The 22,676-nt window shown below is 36.7% G+C and overlaps 1 protein-coding gene across 2 annotated transcripts in view; it reads left to right on the top strand.

Moving 5' to 3' along the window:
• MAP3K5 (mitogen-activated protein kinase kinase kinase 5) overlaps window positions 1-22,676 on the top strand; it is a 280,602-nt gene that overhangs the window by 231,196 nt on the left and 26,730 nt on the right. For both annotated transcript variants that reach the window (XM_074187670.1, XM_074187671.1), the window contains 5 exons: window positions 6,399-6,419; window positions 9,169-9,346; window positions 9,596-9,764; window positions 17,766-17,951; window positions 21,037-21,142. In XM_074187670.1, the coding sequence (XP_074043771.1) occupies window positions 6,399-6,419; window positions 9,169-9,346; window positions 9,596-9,764; window positions 17,766-17,951; window positions 21,037-21,142 (660 nt within the window). The remainder of the gene's footprint in view (window positions 1-6,398; window positions 6,420-9,168; window positions 9,347-9,595; window positions 9,765-17,765; window positions 17,952-21,036; window positions 21,143-22,676) is intronic.

Below are 22,676 nucleotides of genomic sequence, written 5' to 3'. Positions count from 1 at the left end.
AAATATATGATTCAATTGTTATTGTTGCAATTGTTACTGTGAAAATTTTTGTAACTGATACCCAGTTACTAAAAGAACTTTTAAATACTCTTGCAGTTGTTGAGTACTCTAAATGACATGCCTCTTTAAGTATGAGAAAATGCTTGCTATGTTTTCAAGAACAACTCTATTATTGAATAAAAATAGATGAAAAATAGGCTTTCAGATAAACAATTTCTTTAAAAAGTAAAATGAAATATATCTCTTTAAATCAGTCTTTTTTTCAGGGAATTTATTCCTTTTTCCTCTCTCCTTCATGGTCAGCCACTTCTTAAATGGAGGAAGCAAGATGCCTTCTGGGGGAAAAAACTGCTTTAAAAGAATATTCTTTCATTATACTATTTTTTAAAAAAAAAGTTGTATAACAGAAAGCCTGTTTTTCATCCATTTTTATTCAGTGATCGATGTTTTTTTAATTTTAAATGTTTTATTCATTTTGAGTTTTACAATTTTTTCCATATTCTTACTTCTTCCCCCCCCACAGAAGGCAATTTGCCTTTCTTTACATTGTTTCTATGGTATACATTGATCCAAATTGAATGTGATGAGAGAGAAATAATATCCTTAAGGAAGAAAAATAAAGTATAAGAGATAGCAAGATTACATAATAAGATATCAGTTTTTTTTTCCTAAATTAAAGGTAATAGTCTTTGGTCTTTGTTCAAACTTCACAGTTGTTTCTCTGGATACAGATGGTATTCTCCATTGCAGACCGCCCCAAATTGTCCCTGATTGTTGCACTAATGGAATAAGCAAGTCCTTCAAGGTTGAACATCACTCCCATGTTGCTGTTAGGGTGTACAGTATTTTTCTGATTCTGCTCATCTTACTCAGCATCAGTTCATGCAAATCCCTCCAGGCTTCCCTGAATTCCCATCCCTCCTGTTTTCCAATAGAACAATATTGTTCCGTGACATACATATACCACAGTTTGTTAAGCCATTCCTCAACTGAAGGACATTTACTTGATTTCCAGTTCTTTGCCACCACAAACAGGGCTGCTATGAATATTTTTGTACAAGTGATGTTTTATACCCTTTTTCATCATCTTTTCAGGGTATAGACCCAGTAGTGGTATTGCTGGATCAAAGGGTATGCACATTTTTGTTGCCCTTTGGGCATAGTTTCAAACTGCTCTCCAGAAATGTTGGATGAGTTCACAACTATACCCACAATGTATTAGTGCCCCATATTTCCCACATCCTTCCAACATTAATCTTTGTCCTTTCTGGTCATATTGGCCAGTCTGAGAGGTGTGAGGTGGTACCTCAGGGATGCTTTAATTTGCATTTCTCTAATAAGTAATGATTTAGAGCAATTTTTCATATGACTATGGATTGCTTTGATTTCCTCATCTGTAAATTGCCTTTGCATATCCTTTGACCTCAATAATCGATGTTCTTGAAGGTGCAGCAGGTATTTTCTCATACCTAAAGCTTAAAGAGATATGCTAAGGATAGGGATTGGACTTTGAATTTCATTCCTTATATCAGTAAGGAATTCCAGGATGAGGACATTCCCTCTATCAGGACAGGTCAGAACCTTACAACTTTACAACTTAGAGTCTCAAAGAGGTGACCATGGCACTAAGATAGTAAGAGATTTACCCAGGTCACAGAGCCGGTGTGTGTGTCAGAGATGGGACTTGCAGCCAAATCTCCCTGCTTCCAAAACCAGCTATCTAATCATTATTCCAAGCTATCACTCCTAGAGAAGAAAAAAAATCACCTTATATAGAGAATTTAGGTCTTGCAAAAAACTTAAAATGATCTTTAAGTCTAGTTTAACTGAAAGTATATCTTTTCTATTGATGATGATAATAATATTAATAAAATACAACTTCTAAAGATTTGATTCCACACCTCCCTCTCTTCTTTCTGGAAGTGGGGGGGGGGGGGCTATGGGTATGGAAAACTGGATACAATATTGAACTTGCTGGTTAACAGCATCATTGTTTTCTCCTTTGTTAAGAGGTGTTTTCTGGGTTAAGAGTGAAGGGAAGGAATTTTTTGTAAATAAAAGCAATGTTCTCAGACATAATTACCTAGCTGTCTGACCTTGGACAAGTTCCTTAACACCAGTGCCATGCAAAAAAGAATTTTTTTAAAATAAAGTAGTGTTAAAACAAAAGATTTTTAAAATTCTCCCTTCTTTTTGTGTTGTTTTTGCAAGGTAATGGGGTTAAGGGACTTGCCCACGGGCACACAGCTAGTTAATTATTAAGTGTCTGAGGCTGGATTTGAGCTTGGCTTTCCAGGGCCAGTTGTTCTATCCACCATGCAACCCTAGCCGCCCCTGTTTTTAAAATTCTTAAGAAATAAGAAAATGAATTTCTAAGTATTCCCCAAGGAGTCTGAAAGCTAGTTAGGGAAGTGAGTTCTGAGCAGTGGTGGTATTCAAATAAATTAAACAACTGGCTAATTTGGCCTTGGAGTCAGACAACAGAGATTCAAGTTCCTCCTTTGACACTTCAGTTAGTCAATCATTTTTTTCAAACATTTATTAAGCACAAACACACAAAAAGAAAAATGAAAAAATTCCTACTCCCAAGGAAGTTTCATTCTAAAGGAGTAAATAACAAGTACAGATAAAAGCATATATCCCCAAATATGAGGAGAATAAATAGAAAGTGGTTATTAAATACAAGTAATTTGGAAAGGTGGGTATCATTAGTTAGGGAATCAATCTTGAAGCAAGAATGTGATTCTAGGAGGAGGAAAGGAGGACATGTATTCTAAAGATGGCCATTGCAAAGAGAGAAAATGGAGTATTTTTTTTGGTGAGAAACCAAGAAGACCAGTTTTGCATTGCAGTTTTGGTGTGGGAAAGGGGAACTGTACAGTGAGACTGAAAAGATCATTTGGAAACAAATTGTGGAAGACTTTAAATGTTAAAACAGAGACATTTTCATTTAAACTAGAATTAATAGGGATCCATTGGAGTTTATTGAATAGAGGAATAACATAGATCTGCACTTAAGGAAACTCATTTTGACAGCAATGTATAGGATAGACCTGGTTAAGTAGAGACTTTAGGCAGGAAGATCAGTGTGGAGGCTATTGTGCTAATTTGTGAAAGAGGTGATAAGTATCTTGAATTAAGGAGATGAGTCACAAGTAGAAGGAAGGGGTAAGAGATGTACTGGAGGCGGAGGTAAAAGGATAGAATGACAACTGAGAAATTATGTGGAGTGAGCAAAAAGTAAAGGGATCAGGATATTACCATGATTACAAGTTTGGGAGACTGACTGGAAGACTTGTGATGCCTTTGATAGAAATCGGAGAGTTTGGAGGAAGAATTGGTGTTAAGAAAAAAATAATGAACACTTTTCTGGATGTATTGAGTTTGAGATTTCTCTGGGACATCCATTTTGAAATGCCCCACAGGTAATTGTTGATGAGGCTCAAAAGAAAGATAAAAACTGGATTAGAGACATCTAGGGTCATTTTCAGAAAGATGATAAAGCCAAGGAGTGCTGAGAAGGTTCCTGAGGTGTGTTCCATATAGACCTATGGAAGTCTCCAAAGTTAGGGGATGAGATATGAAGATGAGACATCAAAAGAGACTGAAAAGGAAATGTAGGTAAACTGGAAGAGAGAAAAGAGTATCCAGAAGGAGAATGTGCTCCTTATTAGTATAAGGGAGAAGGATGAGAATCAAGAAAAAAATTCAGATCTGTTGATTGTTGATAACTTTGGGAGGACATTTCAGGTGAGTGAAGATGTCCAAAGTTGGATTGCAAAGAGTTGAATGAGTGAGAAGAGAGAAAAGGCACCGAACTTTTTTTAGGAATTTGATTGAGAAAGAAAGAAAAAGTGGCAGCCAGGTGACCCAGTGTATAGAACACTGGCCTTGGATTTAGGAGAACATGATTTCAAATCTGGCCTCAGACACTTAATATTTACTTAACTGTTTGAGCTTGGGCAAGTCACTTAACCCCCTTGCCTTGTTTAAAAAAAAAAAAAGAAGAGAAAAAGAGAGATGGGATAGTAGCTTGATGAGATGATATGGTCTAGTCAAGATATTTTTTAAGGATGGGGGAAATTTGGGAATGTTTGACGGTGGTGGAGAATGAATTAGTAAATTAAGAATATATTGGGGCAGCTAGGTGGCATAGTGGATAAAGCACCAGCCTTGGAGTCAGGAGTACCTGGGTTTAAATCCAGTCTCAGACACTTAATAATTACCTAACTGTGTGGCCTTGGGCAAGCCACTTAACCCCATTTGCCTTGCAAAAACCTAAAAAACAAAAAAACCAAACAAGAATATATTGACAATTAAGAGGACTAAAGATGATTGAGGTTTCAAACTGCAGGAGAAAAATGAGAGTTTGGAATCAAGGACATGTATAGATTTGATCTTGGCAAAGAGAAGGACCGCCTCACTGTCAAAACTAGAAGAAAGGAGGAGAGAGGGGATATAAGTAAGAAGTTTTGAAAAGGGGAGGCTCATGTCAAATGGCCCTATTTTCTTATGAACTATTATGAGATTAATTCCTTAGCTGAGAGGAGGAAGGGAAGGTCAAGTGGTAAGAGCCTTGAGGAGAGAATAGATTGGAAGAGCTTCTGTGTGAAGTGAGATGTGAAATGAATGAAAAAGGATTGCCTTATTGCAGTGAGTTGGTCTGAGTGAGTGTCCATTTGAGGTTAGATGAGCAGTTTTTAGTGCACCCAGTCAGTATGGTTCTGGTACTTCCTCTAGGTCTGTTTAGGTGTATGTGAATAGGAGTAAAAAGTGAAGATGATGGGAATCTGCCAGAGCTGAAATTTAGCAATGATAGGACAAGGGGACTAGAGATTTGTGAGTAGTGGATAAATGGCTAGCAATAGGATCGAGGTTGTAAAGGAAGTCAAATGCAGAAATACTGACCTAAAAAAGAACTGTGGGGAAAAGGTATTGAAGGTCCTCAACAAGGGAGAATGAGTTTAGGAGGGATGAGGCAAAGGAGGTTGTTTTCAGATAGAGAATGTCACATTAAGAAGGGAACTTGGTAAAATCCATGACAACCATTTCTGTGCATAGCTGATGTGGGATATTTAAGCCTGAGGAATGGAGCAGTTAAGAAGGTTATGGGAACATCAATACTGATGTTCCCTAGAACAAAGGCAAAAGTTGGGGAGGAGAAGGAGGTAAATAAAATGGGTGTAATCTCTCTCATAATGATGTTGGAGAACCCAGATTGGGTAAAGATTTTTAATTAGCGAGAACTTCAAAGGAGCAGACATTGCTAAATATCAGTTGGTAGTTAAAGGAGAGTTGAGAAGTGACTGTGGAAAAAAAAAGTGATGTGGGAGTATTCTGAATCCCCCTCTAGACTGGTTGGGTGGGGTGGGGGAGGAGTAAAAGGAATAAACATAAAGCCAGAGATTAAGAGAATGGCTAGGGATTCAGAGAAGGCCAGGGGAGGACCCTGAGGGCTAGTAGACTTTTGTAAATTTAGACAGGTCACTTAACATCCCTTAGGCTTTAGTTTCCTCATAAGAAAAATGATCAGATTGGACTCAGTGGCCACAGAGGTCCTGTGATGAATAAATGAATTGAAAAGCATGTATTATGTTCTAAGGACTGTGCTCTACCTAATAGGGATGCAAATACAAAACAGAGACTTATGATTTTATTGGGGAAGAGAACATATAGGGGAGGAGTGATCTTGGAAGGATCTGTTTTGATTTAGAAGATTATAGAGATGATGAGTAGAGTCATAGGAGACTGGATTGATATACCTTTCCAGTGGTAATGGCAGTATTGATTCGATTTTAGTTCCAGAACTGGGAAAAGGTAATTGAGGCAGGGGTGGAGAGGAACATCAGTCTTTTCATGAGACATTTAGGAATGAATCATAAGGACCTCTGAGGCAGGACAAAAAAATCTGGTTCATTCTCCTATTTTTTTCCTCCTGAGATGAATTGTTTAAAATTGTTAACAAAAATATTAAAAACTCATTTCAAAAGATATATGTTTGAATGTCTATGTCTTTGTGTGTGTATGTTTTATAGTTTTTTTCTGAAATGACTTCTCAAGCTACATTATGTTTTTCATTTTATTTATTATTAATATATTAAATATTATATTTATTTATTATTTTATTCTGTATTTTTCAGGTGATATATGTCATCTAAAAATTATATTATATAACATATATTACCTGAAAACAAATAACATAATAAAATAGATACTATATTAAAATATGTAACATTTCATACACATAAATAAAATTCTATAATTTCTTGTCCATATATAATATATATATATATATATATATATATATATATATAAAATATTTTGAGAGGAATCTATTCTTTGCCCCAGATTTTGATATTATGAGAAAATACTAACTCTGCTTGCATTTCCTTCCATAGCTCTTTCAGCTGGATCAAATGGTGAGCCCATTTTTTTTAACCTTTACCCATTTATAAAACTAATTTTTTAAAATATTCACCCCTCAGGGAAACAAAGCCTGGTGTGTTATGTACTGAATCTAGACTCCTTCATCAATTAGCTTAAATTATGTGTTATGTGCCAGTGCTAATAACTAAAGCAACAGTAAACCAGATTACATACTCTGTTTAACTTTTCTGCCTTAACTAGTCTTTGATCATTATTTCCTGGTGGTGAACTGGTAACTATATTCTTTGAAAATTTGGCTTTGAATACAGTTAGCTTTCTCAGTGTGTTTTGTTTTGTTTCTTTTGGTATTCACTAACCACTTTGTAAATTTTCTGAGGCAAATTTTCAGACTAAAAATTTTATATTGTCACCTTGGACTGAAAACAACTGGCAGCTGGTGGGAGCTCAGAGAGTACAAATGAATTTTCAACATTAGCCTAAGGAAATCATTATGAGGAAGGCTAATATGCTCTAAAGTGACAGTGCACAGCCAAATGAGAACAATTTTTAAATTATCCATGCCTTGGATTAGCCCATGTTTGCTCCTATCCACTGAATCATTATATTATGTGAGTAAATAGGTGAAAGTGACTTTTTATGAGGCCTAATCAAATATCCTTCCTCTTATTTCTGAGAGTGTTATTTCTGAAGGTTGAAAGGAGAGTCAGAAGAGTTAGATGCAGACCCACCTCCACCATTAACTGTCTGAGTGGCATTAGTATATCACTTTACCTCAGTTTCCTTATTTGTAAAATGGACCAAATGTCCCTGAGACTCCTTTATAGATCTAAAAATCTAAGAGTAATTGTAAAAAATAAAACTTCTTAATGATTTCTAGAAAAAAAAACAATCTGCTATTCTCATTTTTATAAATTTTAGGAGTGAGCAGAAGTAATACATCTGAGTTAAATAGTCTATGCTTCACTTGATATATAAGCACTGTGTATAAAGCACAATAAAATCAGCATAAAGCAGTATCAGTTGTCCATTACTTAATGTATCTTTTATTATTATTATCACAGGAGTTAGAATAGGAATGGACCATAGAGATTATCCCGACTAATCTCATTTTCTTAATAAGAAAGCAAGACCCAGAGAGATATGACTTGCCAGAGATCGTGTTAGAAAATGAAAAAGCAATTCATCTGGATCCAAACTCAGTCTTTTATCCACCATATCCAACCACCTCTTTCTCCACTGAGACCCATGCTATTGATGAGCCATCCTAATGCCAAGAAAAATCAAGTGTATTAAAAGATTCCATTTGGGGAAAGAGTTGCATTTAGATAAATAATTCAGTTGACATTCATTTATTAAGTGTTTGTTATTTAGCAGCAAGGTGGTACAGTGATTAGAGCAGTGAGCTTGGAATCATGAAGGCCTCAGTTCAAATTCTACTTCAGCCACTTAACTAGCTGTGTGATCTTTGGACAAGTAGTCATTGTTTGCCTCAGAGTACTCAGCCTATAAAATAGGAATAATAATTATTGTTCCATCATTTCATTTGTGTCTAATTCTTCAGGACCCTGCTTGAGTTTTCTTCACAAAGATACTGGAGTAGTTTGCCATTTCTTTATCCAATTCATTTTACATATGAGTCTTGCTGATTCCCAGGGCTCTATGAATAATCATAGCACCTACCTCTAGGAATTATCATGAAGTTCAAATGAGACAATTTTTATAAAGAGCTTATTAACACAGTGTCTAAAATGTAGGGGACACTATGTAATGCTAGCTAATACTATTATCTGTGCTTAATAATTCAAATACAAATAGAAGCTGAAAGACAACCCCTACCCTCAAAAATCCTGCTTTGTAATGAAGGAAGTCAAAAAAAAAACTGGAAAGCAGGTTGAAGAAAGAGGGTAGCTGAAAGAAAGGAGATGTGGAGTTGAGGCAGGAGAGAAAGAATTGTGAAGATGAGTTAGCCATGCAGCCTGGAGAGGGATGAAGCATGGTGAATTGAATTGGAAAGTGGGCTTGGATTTGGCAGTTTAAACTCTCTAGCCTACCGTTCACTAGCAGTATGATCATGGGTGTGTTATTTATCCATTTTCGAGTTTCATCCTTTCTTCATAAAGAGGCAAAATATAGTCTCTTCCCTTGGGGAGCTCACAGCAAATTAGTGCTGTGTAATTGTGAGCTATTTCTTTTGGAATGGACCTGGAATTTTGTCCACTAGCTAGGTGGGGCAGTAGATAGAGAACTAGGCCTGTAGTCAGGAAGACTCATCTTCCCAAGTTCAAATCTTACCTCAGACACTTATTAGGTGTGACCCTGGGCAAATCAATTAACCCTGATTGTCTCAGTTTCCTCATCTGTAAAATGAGCTCTCCAGGATCTTTGCCAAGAAAAGACCAAAAAGAGATCATGAAGAATCAGACTTGACTAAAAAATAACTAAACTAACAAAACTCAGCAAATGCTGATAGAATTTAGGTGACTATTGGACTAGTGACCTTTAAACTAACTGAAAATATATCTTTAAAGTTGGATTTGTAACATATATACATATATATATACATACATACATATATGCATATATATATATATATATATATATATATATATATATATATCCATGTAATCTATAACTGCCTGATGAATGTAACAGGATTAAAAGTTAAGGTTCTTAATCTTAAAAAAGAATCTTCCTATTGTCAACATTTCATAGATTTATTGCCTCCTGTGATCGTTTTTTTTTTAAATCTATCATGTTTTCCCCCTCTTCCCTAATGAACAGAATATCTTAGGAGCATATCCTTGCCTGTCCCTGTGTTAGTGGAAGACACAAGCAGCAGCAGCGAGTATGGCTCCGTTTCACCTGACACCGATTTAAAAGTAGATCCCTTCTCTTTCAAAACAAGAGCCAAATCCTGTGGAGAAAAAGATGGGAAAGGAATACGGACGCTCTTTTTGGGGTAAAGACCTAGCTTGGTTTGAGTGAATTGGGGGAGAGGGAGAGGGGGGGAGGGAAAAGGAGGGAGAGAGAGAGAACAGAAGAGGGAGGAGAAGCAGGAGAGAGAGACAGGGAAAGATTGAGAGAGAAAGCTAAAGGGGAGGAATGAAGAAAAAGAAAAGGGAGAGAGGAGATATGGAGAGAGAGAATAAATTTGTGTTTGTTTCATAAATGAAATGAAATAATGATTTTAGTGCACATATTTTTATAGTATTCCAGATGAAAATTTTGAAGATCACAGTGCTCCCCCTTCCCCAGAAGAAAAAGATTCTGGATTCTTTATGCTGAGAAAAGACAGTGAACGAAGAGCCACTCTACATAGGATATTGACTGAAGACCAGGATGAAGTTGCTAGAAACCTAATGGAATCATTGGCTCAAGTAAAAATCACTTTTTTTTTTTAGGGGTTTTTTTTTGCAAGGCAAATGGGGTCAAGTGGCTTGCCCAAGGCCACACATCTAGGTAATTATTAAGTGTCTGAGACCAGATTTGAACCCAGGTACTCATGACTTCAAGGCCGATGCTTTATCCACTATGCCACCTAGCCTCCCCTAAAAATAACTTTTTGAAAAAATTTTGAAATGTTAGACAACAAATTCAGATAAATAAAAATAGCATTACAAGATCATTAATTTGAAGTGAAGAGAGAGCTCAGAGTCTGCCAAGTGCTGCCCTCTTGTTTTACTGATGAGTAAGCAGAGACAAGGTAATAAGAAGTCACCCAGTTAGGAAGTGCCTGAGCCCAAGGATTTGAACCAAATTCAAAGGCTACTTTGAGAGGTCAGAGATTGAGAAACAACTGGTGAAGAAAGGGCAGAACTGGGATTGTGGAAGGCTGTGTTTCCTCCTTTCTAAAAATGGGGATCATAATAATAACTAACATAATAGTAGCTACCTCACAGGTTTGTTTTGAGAGACAGATGAGATCATATGTGTATAGAGCTTTACTAATAATTAAAGCAGGTGGGAGGTGGTGCAGTGGATGGAGCTCTGGTCCTAGAATCTGTTCAACACCTCAGATACTTACTAACTGATCCTAGGCAAGATATTTAAAAAAAAAAAAAAGTAAAGATTTTGGGATCATAGATTTAAAGTTGTAGGGAGCATTGGAGGCTATCTTCACTTTACATATAAAGGAGTAAGGACAAAAGGTGTTAAGTAACATGCCCCAGGATTTCAGAGCTAGGACTTGAACTCAGACCTTCCTGATTCCAGGTCCAGCATCATTCTGACTTACACTTGAGCCCAGTATTAATCAACCAGTCTCTGTTCTTTTGTTCTATGTGTTTAAGAGTCAGTTGTAGAATTTCAAAAATATTCTTCCATAGAAACAGTATTCTTCATGGAAATGGCATCTCTCAACCTACAAAGCTAATTTAAACCTAAAACATCCCAGCTTGGGCATCTGCCCTAGATCCTCTTCGCTTTTTGGCTCTGACCTACATCACTTGGTAATGTCTTCATAGGTTTGTCTATATTCTTTCTGCAACTGATTCCCAGATCTATATTTGTTGTTGTTGTTGTTCAGTTGTTTCAGATGTGTCCAACTCTTCATGGGCCCATTTGGAGTTTTCTTGGTAGAGATATTGAAATAGCTTATCATTTCCTTCACCTCATTTGACAGATAAAGAAACTGAGGCAAACAGGGTTAAATGACTTGCCCAGGATCCCACAGCTAGTAAGTGCCTGAGGCCAGATTTGAATACATGTCTTGCTGAGTCCAGACATGGCACTGTATCCACTGTGCCGCCTAGCTGCCCATAGGTATAGATAGACAGACAGACAGACAGACAGACAGACAGACAGATAGATAGATAGATAGATAGATAGATAGATAGATGGATGTATCCAGCCCTAGTTTCTCTCTTGAGCTATAATTACTAATTTCCAACTGCTTCTAGGGCATATCCAGGATATCCCAGAGGCATCTCAAAACAGAACTCATCATTTCTTTCCCTAGAACAGAAATTTGCCCATTACAATATAGGACACCACTACGTTCCAAGTTACTCATTCTTCCTAGGCTTCCTACTTCAGGGTCATCCTCTCAAGGTTATTGGGAAGATCAAATGAAATAACATGTAAAATGTTTAAAGCAATACTATATAAATGGTAGATATTATAATTATTCTCAACCCCCCTCTCTGACTGACCTCAGATATATATATTTCCTTTCCACTGACAAATCTTGCCATTTCTCCCTTCACAACATCTGTTGTATTTGTCCGCTTTCCTCCAGTCATACAGACACAATATTAATTCAGGTCCTTGTCACCTTTTATCTGGCCTGCCACTATCACCTCTGACTGGTCTCCCTGTCTCAGGTCTCTCCCCACTTCACTCCAGCCCCATCCCTCACTCAGCTACCAAGGAGATCTTCCTAAAATAAAAGTCTGACTATGTCATCCCCTTCTCAGAGAGTTCCAGGGACTCCCTTTCCCTCCAGGATCACTATGAATTTCTGTTTTGACATTTAAAGCTTTATAGCCTATACCTTTCCATTGTCTTACATTTTGTTCTCCACATACTATGAGATTCAACTACACTGACTGACTTCATAATAACTAGTATTTGCCTTAAAAATTCCTTTGTAGGGGTAGCTAGGTGGCACAGTGGTGAACAGAGTACTGACCCTGGAGTCAGGAGGACCTGAGTTCAAATGTAACCTCAGACACTTAATATTTACTTAGTTGTGTGACCTTGAATGAGTCACTTAATCCCATTGTCTCGCAAAAAGAAAAAACAAAAACCCTTTATAGCATCTCAAATTCCTCACACATAACAATCCATCTTCTGATTCTAGCTATTTTCTCTGATCTCACCCCAAAGGCTGTCATTCTCTCCTTTCTCATCTCTTGACTTCCCTAGCTTCCTTCTCAAGTTTCAACTATTCCCTTTAAAAAAAAGCTACAATTCTTTCCCAGCTTCTTAAATCTTCATGCTTTTTCTCTAAGATTATTTCCAGTTTATCCTACAAATATCTTATTTGAATATGGTTCCTTAATATGCTGTCTTCCTTGTTAGACTATGAATTTCTTGTTTTGTTTTTGCCATTTTTATGTATCCTTGGTGCTTAGCTTAAAACCTGATGTATAGTAAACCCTTAATAAAATGTTAGTGGACTTGACTCTTCCTCTGATCCATTCTCACAGATTCTTGTAGATTTCTGTCCTTAAAGCCAAGATTTAAAAAAAACCCTCATAAGCCTCTCTAGGGACTTGGTAATAATAGCACATGAGAGGGTCAAAAATAAAATTAGACATAAAATTTCAGGAAATCTTTAAAAATATCACCCTGGGGGCGGCTAGGTGGTGCAGTGGATAAAGCACCGGCCCTGGAGTCAGGAGTACCTGGGTTCAAATCCAGTCTCAGACACTTAATAATTGCCTAGCCGTGTGGCCTTGGGCAAACCACTTAACCCCGTTTGCCTGGCAAAAACCTAAAAAAAAAAAAAAAATCTCACCCTGAAATGTGTTTGGTGTATTTACCAGAATAGAAGTAGAACTAGGCTCCATTCAGTTGTTCAGTCTGCATTTTTTGGTGTCTACTGTCTAGCAGACCCTTTGCAGGTCTCTGGGGCAATAAAGATAAAAACCAATTATTTCCTCTTCTCAAGGACCTTACCTCTTGTTGAAATGTATACAGATAAAGAAGTATAAAATGTTTTCAGAATTATATCAAGAGAGGAAAGAGCTAATAGCTGAGTTGGAGGGAAGATGAGCATCATCTTCTTTGGATCCTCCTTGCTCTATAATTTTACTTCCTCTTACTTCTGGAGGGTCCATTTCAATGTAATAGAACCCTTTTAATCTGAAGGCTGGAGCTTAACTTCCAGTTCCTTCAATAAAGAATTTCTCCCTCCTTCCACTCTTTTCCTCCTTCCTTCATTTTTCCTTCTTTCTTTATCACATATAATCAAAACTAAATACCTCTCAGGTATTAATGGAAGTTTTGGGGGCATGCAGACAATTGAATTAATATACATCCACATTTCAGAGGAAAACACAGACTCTGTTCTTCCTTTGGAAAGAGGGTAGACCATCTTGTATATGTCACCAGAAGAACTGAGAAAGAAGCTCTGGCAGTAAGAAGTACAAGTTAGAGCTTCTGAGAATGGTCATTTAGAAGGATGGACCCTGCCATGGGCAATATATTTTAAGGGAGGAGGGAGGAACCATAGCATAGATTCATCTTTATCCACCTTTCTCCTCAATTTTGTTTGGTTTGTGGGGAATTTTTTTTTTGGTTCATTTCCCCATTTTTCTTCATCTGCCCTCTACTGAGTCTGAAGTCAAATAAAGCAGTGGAGACCAAATTTGGGTGGGAAGGCTGGAGAGGAAGTGGACAAATGATGGATTTGTGGCAGCAAGATGAAAGAAATAAGGGAGGAAAGGGCGGTTCTTCTAGTCTGAAGTCCTCAAGGAGCTTATATCCTATTAAAATATGTATGGATAAAGAAGTATTAAATGTATTCAGAATCATATCAAGAGAGAGAAAAACTAATGACTTAGAGGGCAGATAGATGTCTTCTTACTTGGATCCTCCTTGTTCTATAATTATAACTTCATCTGAAGTCTATGGCAACTCTTCCTGTGCAAGAGGTACATACATGTAGAATGTACATGAATTAGGTACTTTGTGTATTCTGAATGGTCCAAAGTTTGGAGGACATTGAACATTTAAGCTATCAAATAATAAAACTGTACCAAGACCTTTGAAGCATCCTCTATTAATAATCATAGTGTACTTTTCTAATTCAGGAGGCATATTTACTTACCAAGTTTTGTTTGAAGTTATAAGAGTTTAAATTTTGACTATTGGATTTGGTATGAGAGGCAAAGGAGGAAAAAAAATGCTAGCCATGAAGTCAGGAAATCCTAGGTTCAGATTTTACTTCAACCCACTCTTAGTAGTGGCGTGATGCCGAGTAAGTCATTGAATCGTTCTCAGCTCACTTTCCTTATCTGTGAAATGAAGGGCAGGACTGAGTGTCTTTCAAGTTCCCTCCCAGCTTTAAATCTGTGATCCTGCAAATCAAATATTGTTAAAATTGCATTTTTATAAATAATAAAATAGAGAAGGATGAAGTTATGTGACTACTACACAGTGATTTAGTAGTCATCAGGAAAGAGAATCCAGGACTCTAGATGCCTGATGTTCAATTGTTCAGTCATATCCAACTCTATGTGATCCTATGGACATTGTCCATGGGGTTTTCTTGGCAAAGATAACTGAAGTGGTTTGCCATTTCCTTCTACAATGTGTTCCCATTTTACAGATGAGAAGAGGAGATAAATAAGAATTAGGTGACTTGGCCAGGGTCAAAAAAGCAGTAAATGTCTGACACTGAATTTGAATTCAGATCTTCCCACTCTGAGCCCTGTCCTCTATCCACTGTACCACCTATTCATTCCTTGTAGATACCTAGGAAAAAGCTAATGCTGCCATCTCATAGTTTTTAACTTTTTTAAGAATTAAAATATAGTTTTTCTTTGAATTTGGCTATTTTTTCCCAGCACCTACCACAGTGAAAGACTAATAGATCCTTAGTAAATTCTCTGTTATATTTTTCTCTTTCTGCTCCTTGGAGTATTGTAATTTCTTGTTCTAAAATGCCAAATGATATGAAGAACATTATATAAGAACATTGTGTTTTCTTATTAAATGCCAACTATTGATTCTGTGAAATAGCATTTTCATTGCATCAGGTTCTCCCCTTAATAGAGTTATTTTCTGGTATAAGCCAGGTCTCTTTTCAAGACTCTGTAAGGAATGTACAAAGAGATAGGTGAATTGGGCCAATATTATATAAGCCAGATAAATGAGATCTAAAAGGATAGCATAGGGGCGGCTAGGTGGCACAGTGGATAAAGCACCAGCCCTGGAGTCAGGAGTACCTGGGTTCAAATCCAGTCTCAGACACTTAATAATTACCCAGCTGTGTGGCCTTGGGCAAGCCACTTTAACCCCATTTGCCTTGCAAAAAAAAAAACCCTAAAAGGATAGCATATAGAGAAAAAATAAAGCACTAAATGTTCCTTCTTAGGACATTGGTACAAGGACAAGAAGCAACATGTTTTCCTTTTATAAAAACAAAGCTAATGCCAAAAAGTTTGCTATCTAAACTTTTTTTACACAAACAGGCAGATTTTTTGGGAAGATAAAATATCTAAATAGCTAGCCTGGTTTCTCTTTTACTGCTTTTTTTTGCATCACTATGATTTTGTTTATTTTTCTACCCCAATTGAAATTTAGTATTAATTCAGAAAAAAATAACTTTATTCTCTGGGAAACGAATTGATACATTGGAAAATGTAGATGATATAGCAAAATTACCTCAAAATATCAATAAAACATTTTTCAGAGGAAAATATGTTTTTCTAGCTTTTGTTGTCTACAAATTGGGCAAAAGAAAGAAAAAGTATTTTAATGATAGCTACAAGTATTCTTATAGGCTGCTAGGTGGTGAAGTGGATGATAGAAGGCTGGGCATGAAGTCAGAAAAATTCTTCTTCCTTCATTCAAATCTGACTTCAACTGCTTACTGGCTGTATGACCCTGGACAAGTCACTGGTGACCTCAGTTTCCTTATGTATGAGGAATGAAAAGAAGGAAATGGCAGACCTCTCAAGTAACTATGTCAGGAAAACCCCAAATGGGATCATGAAGAGTTAGACATGACTAAACAGCAAGTATTCTTTTTAAAAAAAATCATTTATTTATTTTTCCAGCTACATGCAACTGTAGTTTTCAACAGTATTTTTTGCAAGGTTTTGAGTTTCACATTTTTTCTCCTTTTCCTCTTTCTTCTCCCTGACAGAAAGCAATCTAATATAGGATATGCAAGTATAACCATATTAATCCATAATGTTGATTCATATTAATTATTTTGTGAAAGAAGAATCAAATTAAAATAGGAAAAAAACATAATATATAAGACAACTTTTAAAAATTGAATATGTTCAGCTTTGATGTTCATTTAAACTCCACACTTCCTTCTCTTCATGTGGATGGTATTTTCCATCACAGTCCTTTAGAATTGTCTTCGATTATTGGACTGCTGAAATATGCAGGTCCATCATGGTTGATGATCACCTCATGTTGTTGTTAGTGTCTAAGATATTCTATTGTTCCTGCACACTTCACTCCGCATCGTTTCATGTGAGTCTTTCCAGGCTATTCTCAAGGTCTGTCTCATGATTTCTTCTAGAACAATAGTGTTCCATCACATACATATACCACAATTTATTCAGCCATTCCCCAATTGATGGACATCCCCTCAATTTCCAAATCTTTGCCACTACACAAAGAGCTGCTATGTATATTTTTGTGGGGTTTTTTTACCCTTTTTTATGATCTCTTTGAGATACAGACTTAGTAGTGGTATTGCTGGATCAAAGGGTATGCACAGTTTAATTGTCCTTTGGGTATAATGCCAAATTCAAAATATTCTTTGAGTAAAACTTTGCATGTAAAATGTAAGCATATAATGCAGGTATCCTAGGTATTTTAAAGAAAACAAAGGATAGACCCAAATATACATCTGTAACCCCTCATAAGTTAACAACTGTAGAATCTAGTTTAAGAAAATGTCTAAATGACCAATGAATTTTAGATTTATTGTAATGAATGTGTACCTTTGAATGAAATGAGATGCTCATCATCTCTAATCCCCACAAGTATTTTCTCCCTCTTCAAATGTTCTTAGAAGATTCTGTCTAGCTTTTGTCCTTTACCTCTCATTCTCTACCTTGTAATGTCCTTGTCTGTGCGCATCATACAAGTCAGGTGCTTAGTGGATGGATTTCTGGGGCTTGGCCTGAAGTCAGGAAGACCTACATTTTAATCCTACCTCAAACACTAACTAGGTGACCTAGAGCAAGTCACTTAACCCCCATTATCCCCAATAAATAAATGCTTCTTTCTTTCTCTCCCTAAATAAATAGAAGATAGGCAACACATTGGTTCTCATCTTTGTCTCTCCTAGGAACCTAACATAGTGTTTTGAACAACTTAGGTATTTAATAAAAAATGATGTCTTTTCAGTGTGTTACCATACACAGCTGGGGGTCCCATCTAACTCTCAAAGTCTATGAATTAAGCCAAAGGTTCAGCTTATTTTTTGATATTGAATGGCTGTTTCTTTTCTAGTGTTTTTGCTTGTCAAAAATACAAAAGGATAAACGAGAGGAATACATTTCATGGGAATAATATTTCTCACTCAGAGCAAAGAAAATGAAGTTGAGAGAAAATTTTTCAAAAAACCTTATGCTTTATTTAAAGTATCTTTGCTTCCATCACTGATTAAAATCACTGGGGGCAGTGGGGATGAAGAAAAAAGTTTCAGGGATGAACTGTTTACAAGTTGATTTCTTCACCAGGGAGCAGAGGCACCTAAACTAAGATGGGAGCACATCACAACTTTAGTTGCGAGCCTCCGGGAATTTGTGAGGTCAACAGATCGGAAGATCATAGCCACCACCCTGTCCAAGTTAAAGCTGGAGCTGGACTTCGACAGCCATGGCATCAGTCAAGTCCAAGTGGTTCTATTCGGGTTCCAGGATGCCGTAAGTCCAGGCCCCCTTCCAACCTTCTTAAAAAGCCTTTAGCAACTTGGGATAGAAACAGAATTGTCTTCTTCAATTTTTTCTTATTTTTCTTAATTTCTTATTAATATTCTTAATATTTTCCTGTTATTCTTTAAAAAACAGAGTTTTTAATGATGCAGCATCTGCCTCCTTACAATCATACTTCTAAAAAAATAAAAGGCTGTATTTTCAGATTTTTTTTTTGAGGGGGATGGGAATTGTAGAACCAAGAAAACCTCATATAACTCTTCTCAAATATTATACCATATATGTTTGTATAGTATTTGAGGTATATATATATATATATATATATATATATATATATATATATATGTGTGAACAAATATATATTTGACTTTAAATGTACACATATATAATTTTGTGAACTTTAAAGTGCTTCAGTTATATAAGCAAGTAAAGAAAAGCTAGGTGGGTTTTATTTTTAATTTTAAAAATACTACTCATGTATTATGTATTTGTGTTCCCTTGCATCAAATCTAATCACCGTGGAAAACAGCTAAATTGACAAACATCTCCCGGAGCTGAACTTTGTGCTTATGAAATCATGCACCAGGTCATCATATTTATTTTGATGTCTTTAGCAGCCACATAACATTCTTCTGCCCAGCGCTTTCTTTGTGCAGGAGGGCGACATCTGGCGGCCATTGGGAATAGGAACTCCAAAAATTGTGGAGATGGAGCTGGTCCCTGCTCCATGAAACCAGAAATTTCTGGCAGTGTTCTTTTGGCTTCTATCCTAATGTTTGTTTGTTTGTTTGTTTGTTTGTTTTTCCTAAATCTGTCCCATTTTAGGAATGTCTTTGATTCCTTGGCTGGTAGCATACCCCAAGCGTCTGTCCAAGACTGAGTCAGAAAAATACTACTTGCTACAGCAAGAGAGTTTGTTATTTTTCTCTCTAAAAGTACATTGCCGAGGGGCAGCTAGGTGGTACAGTGGATAGAGCACTGGCCCTGGAGTAAGGAGGACCTGAGTTCAAATTTGACCTCAGACACTTAATAATTACCTTGCTCTATGGCCTTGGGCAAGCCACTTAACCTCATTGACTTGCAAAAACCTTAAAAAAAGAAAAAAGTACATTGCCACAGAATAACTTTCCTTTTGATTTAATAGTCCTGATAGAGCCATTATTCAAAAATAAGATGGATGGTGTAGTCTTTCTTAGCTGTTTACTGCAGATTCTGTGTTTTGCTTCCATAATCCAAGATGCCCTTACATTGTCTAGGAGATCAGGAGAAGAGGGGGCTTTGGGGTGTTGGCAAAAGTGGTTTGTAGACCCATGGTCTTTACAAAGCTTTCTTTAAATTTTCAAGAATTAAACTTGCCATTACTGCCATTCTCTCTCTTAATGTGTCAGTTATAATTTAATGCCTTTTCCCCCCACATAAAAAAATAGTCAGAATGTACTTTGCACTTAACTATGGCCCCATAGATTTTTAAAAAGGACTAGTTTGGCAGTTTTACAGATATTAGTTATTTCCCCACTTAGAGCAATGCTAGAGCTGAGAATGTTAGCGAAACCCCAGGATGTCCAGCCAGTAGATAGAAACAGTAGAGAAGTGTTCCTTTTCTTTCCTCTCAGTCCACTAGGCTGTGCTGGAGGACTTTTGTTTGAATCAAGAAGTGGCGTATCATCCCTATTACAAGCTTTAAAAAAAAAAAACAAACTCAAAATCATTCTTTACTGATATGGCAACCTGGATTATTATTATAATAGCAAGCATTTATTAAGCCCCTACTGTATACTAGCTACATTGATAAGCACCTTATAATTATTATTTCATTTGATTTGATCCTCACAACGACCTTGGAGGGTAACCCTATTTTACAGAGGAGACAACTGAGGCTGAGAGAGGGGAAGTGACCTGACCAGAATCACGATTATAGTTAAGTCTCTGAAGCCAGATTTGAAACTCAGATATTGCTGATTCCGGGTCCAGATATCCCTGACTCTCTTCACCATGACTCCTAACTATCTATACTGCATTTGTCAAATGCAGATAGAAATGGGGGCCACTAGATGTAAAGATCCCTGAGGGCCACATGTTGACTTAGTTTTAGAATGTAATAATGATGTTGTTGTTGTTGTTGAGTTGTTTCAGTTGTGTTTCTTCACGATCCCACATGGGAGTGATTTGCCGTTTCTTCTTCAGCTCATTTTGCAGATGAAGAAACTGAGGCAAACAGGGTTAAATGATTTGCTCAAGATCACTTAGTTAGAAAATGTCTGAGATCAAATTTGAACTCAGGTCTTCCTGACTCCAGGCTGTATCTATCTAGCTAAATGTAGTATCATCTTTATTGTACTTTATTTTTTTATTTTGTTAAATATTTCCTAATGTTATTGTAATGTGGTTCAGACCATGGTGGGATATTTATGGACCACAGACTTGTGCATTTTACATTTCTGCTTTAGTGGAAAGTGTATAGCACTTAGGGCAGCTAGGTGGAGCAGTGGATAGAACATGGGTCCTGGAGTCAGGAGGACCTGAGTTCAAATCCAGCCTCAGGCACTTAATAATTATCTAGCTTTGAGATTTTGGGCAAGTTACTCTTAGCCCCATTGCCTTAAATAAATAAAATAGACTTTTTTTTTAAAAGAGTATAATACCTCAAAAATCTGGTCAGTTCAAGTTCCTAGCATTGCCACTTAATTTTGTGCCTAGAAAGTCACTTAAACTCTGCCTCAGTTTTTTCATCTGCATAAAAGGAACAATAATATTTTCATTACTTTTCTCAATAGATTATTGTGAAGAAATGCCTTTATAAACTGAAAAGAAGCAAGGAAAAAGCTTCATTTAAAGAGACCTACTAGTATTTTTTTTATCTAAACCTCTGATTTCATTAGTAGAACAAATTGCCAGTGAAGAATTCCCGCCCCCCCAGTGCAGATGGGCACCTTTTAAACAATTTAAAGTACTAAAGAGTCACTGGCATATCTCCCAAGGCTAAGAGGCAGTCTGGTGCTGGGGATGGACCACCATACTGCCTCAGCATATTGAGGATGAAATGACAAATTTTCTTCATGTCATTTTCTTTCTCTAGGTCAATAAAGTCCTTCGGAATCACAACATCAAGCCTCATTGGATGTTTGCCTTAGACAGCATCATTCGAAAAGCAGTCCAAACAGCCATTACCACTCTAGTTCCAGGTAAAGCACATTTCATTACTCTGAAAATATTGCTATAACTGTAGATCCATTGCTCCTAATGGCCCATAGGTAGGTGCATTGAAGAATGTAGAAAAAAAGCCAATATCATCCCAGTTAATATGTAGCTGGGACATTTGGGTCAGAAATAAGTGCTAGGTCCTGTTTTAAGCACTTTACATATATTATCTCACTTGAGAATGGTAATGGTAAGCTAAGTGCCCTTAGTGTCCTCATTTACAGGTAAGGAAAAATGTTACAAACAGCCCAGGGTCATTCAGCTGATAAGTGTCTGAAGAGGGATTAGAAGTGGTCTTCCTGTCTCCAGACCCAGTATTCTGGGTCACATAGTTGCCTAAATGTTTACTAGTAACATATCAAGCATTATGTCTATTTCTAGAATATAAGGAAAACCTGGTCCCTCCCACTCCTTCAAAAAACTTAAGATAGGGCATATACAGTGCTGATGAAAATTAGTATATATTTAAATACACCATTATTTACACATATAAATAGATGGATATATGCAACTATATCATAGAGGAAGATAAAGGATTTAGTTGGGAGGAAATTTATTATGAAAAGTAAATGATCAGGGTTGGCTAGGTGGCACAGTGGATACGGCACTGGCCCTGGAGTCAGGAGTATCTGAGTTCAAATCCGGCCTCAGACACTTAATTACCTAGCACTGTGGCCTTGGGCAAGTCACTTAACACCATTGCCTTGCAAAAACCTAAAAAAAAAAGTAAATGATCTATTTCACTTCTGAAGGATGGTAAATAATTATATGATGTAGAAAGCTTAGTCGATGTCTTTTTCTTTATATACATCTTTTCCTCATGGGTATCTCACTGACTTTAAGGGGTTCCACTAATATCTTATGCAGATGGATACACTATTTGTAAATCTAATTATAGGATCCTTCCTAAGTTCTATTCTTACCTGCCTATTGGAAATTTCATACTTTTAAGTTCTTTAGGCATCTCAAACTCAGTAAATCATAAACAAAAATTATCTTTTCCCCTCAAAATCCACTCCTCTTCCTAACTGCCCTGATTGTGTCCAGAGTCCCAGAGTTACCTTAGACTTTTCACTCTCCTCATTCCTCTGCCTCCAGTCACTTACCAAGTTTTATCTCCACAACTATTCTTACATCCATCCTCTCTCTTTACTTACAGAACCACCAAGCTAATCTAGGACTTTATCATCTCTTTCCTGGACTATTTTCTCTGAATTGGTTTCCCTGCTTCAAATCTCTGCCTTCTCCAAAACAACTTGCCCAGAACTATCAAAATATTTTTGATTCTGTTGCTTCTCTGCTCAAAAAGTTCTAGTGGCTTCGCTCTATTAAAAATTTATATTATTCATTTTTAATATTATCTTAATTTCCAAATATATAACTCTACCTTAGCATGTGCTTATACACACATCCACACATACCCATACCCACACATACTCAGAGCCATCATCTCTATTGAAGAATAAAAAGGGGAGAACAATTCAGCAAAACTAAAGAAGATATCAACTGAATTTGTCA

The sequence above is a fragment of the Macrotis lagotis genome, chromosome 5 (assembly GCF_037893015.1).
Source record: "Macrotis lagotis isolate mMagLag1 chromosome 5, bilby.v1.9.chrom.fasta, whole genome shotgun sequence".
In the NCBI taxonomy this organism is placed as follows: Eukaryota; Metazoa; Chordata; class Mammalia; order Peramelemorphia; family Peramelidae; genus Macrotis; species Macrotis lagotis.
This window is presented reverse-complemented; position numbering and strand designations above follow the sequence as displayed.